General features: G+C 32.1%; 1 protein-coding gene across 1 annotated transcript in view; it reads right to left on the reverse strand.

Moving 5' to 3' along the window:
- Lipi (lipase I) overlaps positions 1-7,482 on the reverse strand; it is a 40,804-nt gene extending 33,322 nt beyond the window's left edge. The window contains exons 1-3 of the mRNA XM_040286943.2: positions 6,935-7,482; positions 4,869-4,977; positions 3,394-3,495 (exon numbers count right to left, since the gene is read on the reverse strand). Of these exons, the coding sequence (XP_040142877.2) occupies positions 3,394-3,495; positions 4,869-4,977; positions 6,935-7,231 (508 nt within the window). The 5' untranslated portion in view covers positions 7,232-7,482. The remainder of the gene's footprint in view (positions 1-3,393; positions 3,496-4,868; positions 4,978-6,934) is intronic.
- Between the last annotated feature and the right edge of the window lie 239 nt (positions 7,483-7,721).

Genomic DNA, 7,721 nt, shown 5'->3' on the forward strand with positions numbered 1-7,721 from the left:
GAGATATGGAGGATGTGAGCAGTAAGCCATGGGTGATATGTGTGTGAGTAGACTTGGGGTATTTAAGGAATCCAGGTGGCTGGAGCATAACATGTAAGAAGGATCATCAGAAGACAAGAATTCACACCATATATGACCCTTCTGGTCAGGGTGAGGATTTATTCTCATTTGGGGTTTTCATGCCTGGGAACAGCTGATGCTAACTGGCAAAACCTAAAGAGCACACAGCCTCAGCTTGTATGACTTGGGTCAGGGTGGCTTGCAACATACAGCTGAGTCCCAGGATTCTGTAGATCTGTAGATCTTTGGGGCACTGGTGAAGGTTGAAATTCTGAGTCCATTATCAATATGCAGTCTAATACCCAGGGAGCCACTAGAATGAAAAAAGAGTAGCAAGCTCAGAAAATTCAGGACTACAATTATAAAACCCTGTTGCCGGGGCTGGGGATGTGGCTCAAGCGGTAGCGTGCTCGCCTGGCATGCGTGCGGCCCGGGTTGATCCTCAGCACCACATACCAACAAAGATGTTGTGTCCGCCGAGAACTAAAAAAAATAAATATTAAAAAAGTTCTCTCTCTCTCTCTCTCTCTTTAAAAAAAAAAAAAAAACCCTGTTGCCAAGTAAGATTGAAATGCTTTGCCTTAAGGCACAAGAAATTAACACAGTTAACACTTGGAAGAAATCAGCAAAAGGTTTAGCATAACAATAAAATAATTGAGTCTGACATTAACTATTATGATGCCAAAGATTCAGCCTCAGCAATTTAGTGAGGTCCTAAGAAACTTAATGAGACCCTCTCTATAAATTAAAAAATATATCTATCTATATCTATGGTAATATGCTCAGTGGTTAAGCTGGGTTCAATCTCTGGTACAAAAAAATAAAATGCCAAAGATTAAGATCCAGGAAATTTAACTAGTATATAATACTAAGAGAACACAGTAACAGCTAGGGAAGCATTAGAGGGATATGAGAGCACTGGTGATATACATAATGGTGGGGAAGTGAGGACGTTTAGCATATAAGGAAATATAAAAGACAACTTAGATGACTTCAATTAACGTCTCCAGATTCCAGGGCAGTTTATGCGTTGTATGACTGAAAGAAGAGTCAGTCCCTCTTTACATCTCATCTTATGCTCAGCTTATGGCATTTAAGCAAATATGAAATCCAACAATTTGGAGTTCTCTGAAGTTTCCTGACCTCTAAGTGCAACATTGGGTTCTAATTTTGGAACCAGCTATTTCTCCAATCTGCCACTGGGTTTGACCCAAACAGGAAAGCTCCAGGATCAAGGGGAAGCAAAAGATACTTATTATAAACTTAGAAACAGTCCTTCATTCAGGCATGTTATTTTTCTTATCAGATGCAGGGAACACGATGGCTTGGTCAACTTAGATTATTAATTCCCTTGATTTTAAGAATGATAGGGAGAACAAATATGGCCTTTCCATTTTCTATTTATTTTAAATTATAACAACATAAGAAAGTAACATAAAATAAAGGGCTACAAATACACTATTATGAGGCAAGTAGCCTTGTACCTACTCATGTCAAGGAACAGCACCTAGAAACCTCTTTGACCTTTATCCAATCACAAGCTTTTATGTATCCTCTAAAGATAACAAACATCCTTTCCTTTAATGAAATTATTTTTATATAAATATTTATACACTATGAATACATACAAGACACTACATATACATAAAACATATGCATATGCTTTTGTGTCTGGTTTTTTCTAATGATCAGTCTGTTTTTGATGTTACTCCACATGATCAGGTGTGAAGGTTATTTACTGCTACGTAGCCCTTCAGTGTATGAGCATTCCACAGCTTAATTTGTCCTCTCCAGTTGGGAGACATTTGTGTTGTTTCTATTTTGGGGATAATATTCATTCATACTCTGAATAGTATTGAACATATATTCATGTACATGCAAAAGCAAATCTGTTGACTGTACACTTGGAAGTGGAATTGCTGTTTTATAGACCATGAATATCTTCAGTTTTAATAAATAATGCAAAAGTGTTTCCAAATTGGCAGCACCAATTTGAGCCTCTATCAACCACATTTGAATATTTCTGTTGTTCTTTAACCTCTTTAACAAATGGTCTTGCCAGGGTTTTAAATTTTGGGTCTCTTTATAAGCATGTGGTATTTCATTCAAGTTTTAATTTGCATTTTTCTTTTTACTAACTTTAAAAATGCTCCATATGGTTATTGTTTATTTGGAATTTTTCCTTTATAAAAATGCCTGATCAAGCCTTGATTTTTTAAAAATATTTTTTTAGTTGTATATGAACACAATATCTTTATTTATTTATTTATTTTTATGTGGTGCTGAGGATTGAACCCAGTGCCTCACACATGCCAGGCAAGTGTTCTACCACTGAGCCACAAACCCAGCCCAAGCCTTGATTTTTAAAATTTGATTATTTTTGTCCTTATTATTAATGCACTCTTGTTTTAAAGCTCTTTCTCCCCATATTTTTGGTTTGCTCTTTCTTTTCTTTTTTTTCCATATATTTTAGTTGTCAATGGACATTTATTTTATTTATTTGTATTTGGTGCTAAGGATTGAACCCAGTGCCTCATACATGCTAGACAAGTGTCGTACCACTGAGCCAGAACCACAACCCCTTGCTTTTTACTTTCTGAAAGTTTTTTTTATTAAGTTATCAGTCTTAATGTAAACAAATATTTAAGTCTTCTCACTTGGGTTATGAGCTATTTGCTTTTCCTTTTTCATACTATATGCAAAATGTGGACAGGATTTTAATTATATGTGAGTTAGAGGGTTTTTTCCAAACTTCAACAATTAACAGGTTAAAACAGAAATATTTATTGAAATTTCATTTTCATTTCATTTTGCCCAGCTGTGCCCCACCTGTCATAAATCTCAGAAGTTTTACAAGAAACTTATTTTATTTTATTGAATTTTTTGTCTTCCTTATGTTAGTGCCACACTGTCTTCATTTCTATGAGTTTATAATAAAATTTGACATCTGTTAAAAATATGTACCTTTTTTCTTCAAGACTGCCTTAGCAATACTTAGTCCTTTTTATTCCAAATTAATTTAATACTTAGATTCTGAAGTTATTTTTTAAAAGATGGAATTTAGGTTTAAAAAAGGGGGGAAGAGGATCAAATCAATGACTATTAATGGCTTGAATAGAACAAATTATGTTTCCCAAAATTTTCATTTTTAGGATGATGTGATACTTCTTGAAACCTGAATGAGGCAAACTGAGGCGAGCAGTGTCATTTGACAATGCAGGAAATCATTAACATGAAACATCTTATCCACATCCCTTCTTCCTCTTATTATCTCCTCTTCTCCAGGATCTACATTTAATTTTTCATTTTTAAATCATTAAGCCACTGCTTTACCTTTGGCATCAGAATGGATGACATCTACAAATTTTGCATCAGTGTAATCTAATCTACTATTTGATGGCTTTCCAGTAAATTTTGGTCCAGCAGGATCAAGACCTGAAATTCAAGAAAGGAATGATTAATCTAATCAACTCTTACTTGATGCTCATTTATTGCAGCGTTGTATTATTAATTTTACATTAGAAACATACTAAGCACTTTAAGTTGAAATCTGCCCCCAAACCATATTTAAAGGTAAGTAAAACTTGATAAATAGCATGGATCTTCATTATTTGAATATTTAATATCAACATTTGAAGACAGTCAAACTAAACCACCTTAAAGATACCTACACACAATATTTTGAAACATTTCTAGAATTTTCGTTTAGGTAACAATTGTTAGCAAATTAGAAGTTCTGTGTTTAATAACAACTATGACTTCTCCTGGAGGGGAAAAGATAATAAATAGTATGTGTTCATATTCTCTTAAGAAAAAAAAATATTTAAAATTTCTATGTAATATAAATATTACTTATAGTGTAGCTTAAATTTTATATAAAATTCTAGACTCATGACTTTCTGAATTGTATCAAAAGTCAGGGGAGATAAAATTAATTTCCTTGAAAGCATATATGCAGTGGAAGAAAGTACCATCTTAAAAATTTATTTGAAAAATATATTGCTCATCTTGGGCCCTTCTAGTATTCTTATTTTATTTAAATAGCCCCAATATGTAGCCATTAAATTTGACTAATAGGTAGAAATATATATCCATACATACAGATTTTTTCACGTCTCCTTTTCCTCTTTTCTAAAATTCAACTAAAAGTTTATTGTCTTTTATTAATACTTCAAAATGTTATCAATATTCTATGGACATACATATAAATAACTGTTTTAAAAATAACATAAATTGTTCAAGGAAGGATATTATACTTCTTCTAAAATCACCACCACTTCTAGAGGAAGGAAGAAAGTCTATGTTGGCATTATTTGGTTACTGAGTTTTGTGGATACAGTAACTCTGTCATGGGAATATGTGAAAAATTGGGAATCAGAACTCCTCAAACTTGGATACCGACTCTTGATTCTTCTAGCACTCAAGTAAAACACTTTAAAAACTGAAATACAGTTTTGTGAAAATTAAGTACATCGCCATATTCTTATCATTCTTATCTCAGCATACATGAAGTACAATAAAGTTTAATTTAATATGCCGAATTTTCCTGTGTATTCTTACAACAATAATTTAGATAGAAATACAGGGATAGATCTTTTCCTCTCATTTCTATCTCAAGTCACATGAGCTGTATTCAGAACTAAAAAATATTTTAGAATCTTACTTATATCTAATATTTGAAGACAAGTACAGAAAAATAAATGTGCATACACAATTTCTATTGCTTCGTTTTTGTACCTGCTAAATTTTAAATAACTTCTGATACTTAAAAATGTGCTAAAATAATAATTTATTAAAAATAGTTTTACCTGTTATTCTTCCAAGTCCACCATGAAATATCTTTCCAACAAAACCACTAATATGAGCTCCTAAGCTCATGCCTATGAAGTGAAAATTGTCAAGAGATGCTCCATGTGTCTACAATTGAAAATAAGAATGTCACAATTTTCATTTTGGGTATTTACAAATCTTGTTTCACACAACCATATTCTAAAACTCGTTCTTTTTATTTTTTCTCATGGCTTAATTCATTTCTGGGAGATAGAGAAGATAACTTTTTTAATTTTTGAAACAAGTTAAACTTTTATTTAATTATCATTAAACTTTTATTTAAAGGTAAGTCACTATGTATAGCTTGCTTTTTGTTACAGCAGCTCAAATGAATTAAGACATACCCCAGATCAATCTGACTCACCAAAGTTTATGCTAATCTGTCTCTCCATTTTCTCTGGTTAGATTCTATCAAAAATCCTAGAAAAACTGGTGAAAGTGTAATAATAATTTCTACTTCAGAGATGATAAAATTAGGATTATGGATTTTAAGTGGCTTCCCCTATCACAAGCTGGATAGTGATGGAATTTAATCTGCCAAGGTCAGGGTTTGAAAACCTATTAGTCAATGGGTAGAGGTGGGAGGATGGAGGTGTTAGGAGCTTACATGAGGGTGTATTTCTTCCACCATATTCATAAGGAAATTGTAGAAGACTTGTGAGCAGATCATGTCTAGTCTATATGGTGACATGCCTGAAGGCTTACAGAAAGATGTAAATTGCCACTAAGGGAAAACTAGACAGGTTTTCCCAGCACCAAGCAATAAAGGTCTCCAAATACTTCAGAGCAATGCCCCAAAACTTGAAGAAAATATTTCTCCAAAGTGTAGTGCTACTGAACGATTTATGTTATTTTTAAAACAGTTACTGAACTTTGAAGTATTGCTAGAAATTTATCTATGCTTCAAATTTTCCCAAATTTCTCTACTTATCTCTCACCCTTTCCATACTTTGAGGTTCATTTCTATTATGTAAAATCTATAACCAAAAAAAAATTGATTGTGCACTTTTATAACCTACTGATAGCAATGAGTAAGGCAATTATCTCCTCTGCCTTTCACAGAGATGGTATTGTTTTCTCCAAATTAGGAAACATAAAAATAATAATAAAAGTTGATTGTATTCAATGATTACTAAATATTATTCATTGGTTAAACACATACATACACATTAACATTTTTTATATATCTATGTATTCTTTAATATTTCTATAAACATTATTATAAAATTTTATCTTAAATGAAAAAATAAGGAAATGCACATAGAGAGGCTAATGAATTGTGATGGTTAGTGAAGGATTTGGACTTTGAACCGTTGAGTCTGACTTCTAGCCACTAGATGTAGCTGCTTCTTGGATTTGCTATGCTTGTTTAATTTCAGCAAAGACTTGGAAGTTCAGCACAACATGTGCAATTTCAAGCCCAAGAATGAACCACAGACCAAATTAACCCTTCTGTCTTTCAATTACCCATAACCACCACCTCTCAGGATAAACATGAGTCTCCATAAAGGTTGACATGGTTAAGAAAAATCATTCAAACTATAGATGACCCAGAACTGGCCTAAATTTACCTGACCCCCACTTTGAGCAAACCTGAATGGAATTTCCTTTGACATAGATAAAATTAATCTACTTTTCAGACTGTTTTCTCCTGTCTTTTACCAAATTCATATTTGATTAATGTAAACATGTTAAGACATATTTTAGGGAGAATATCTAAAGAATGAAAAGATTATATACTTTATCCCCTCTGCCCACATAGGATCACTACTTTATTCTGAAGTTAATTTAGTTAGAGTCAAAAAGTCTTACAATGTTTTAAATTAATCATAACAAGTGTTTATGAGAATTATTTTAAAATAAGGTAAAATCTAGATATACAATTATATTTTGATGCAAAATAATAAGACTGCACAAATTAGAATTTCAAAGCTATAATTCTAAATGCTTATGAAAAAAAGTATTACTTTTATTATCACAAGTAGTATTACATAACACATTATATATTGTATAGCAAGATTAATGATAAAATTTCCAGACTTACCAAAAGGTATTGAATGTACTCAGTCAAAGCCTCAGCAACTTTTCTGGTGTTTTTAACTGCTCTGTTGTAAATAAAAGTGGTAGCACCATGGTTCCAGTCTACTACAATTACATTAATATCTTCTTTATGCAATAAACTCCTTACAAAATTTGAAAGCCATGATGGGGTGGAGCCCATTGGTCTGTATCCATGAATCAGCCAGACTGTTTTCTTTTGTGTGTTGAAATTAACATTGAGTGAGTTATTGAGCCCTAAAAGTGGCTCAGCACAGTTCAGGTTGTTCCTTGTATACATCATCAGAACTATCTTTAATCTGGGAATAAACAAATCTTTTAAGGAATCCTTTACACTTAGATGAGAGAATTCAATGCATGGTCTTTTATTCTCTGAAATTAAAATTAAAAAAGTCAATTAAGCTGAGAACTTAGATATTATTGGATTTTTGATGCTGTTATAAAGAACAGAATTGAATATGAGGGTTAGGGGATTTCAAAATTTTATTAGCAATCAAATATAATTCACTAATCAACTGCACTGTTCAAAGTAATGCACTGATTAGGCAAAAAAGTATAATTTCTAAACTAGAAATAATTAAAAAGTTACAATAAAAAATATAAATAAATATGATTGGTTAAAAATCATGAGTTGTTTATCTGTATAAAATAGGAAATTATAGCAATGTTTGTGACTACAGTCATGAATATTGCTAATAAAGAAGTGATGAGCCCACCACCAGTAAGACAGATAAATTGATTTTGAATTATGAACTTTAACAATAGCTTTATAG

Source organism: Ictidomys tridecemlineatus, chromosome 3 (assembly GCF_052094955.1).
Source record: "Ictidomys tridecemlineatus isolate mIctTri1 chromosome 3, mIctTri1.hap1, whole genome shotgun sequence".
Taxonomy (NCBI): Eukaryota; Metazoa; Chordata; class Mammalia; order Rodentia; family Sciuridae; genus Ictidomys; species Ictidomys tridecemlineatus.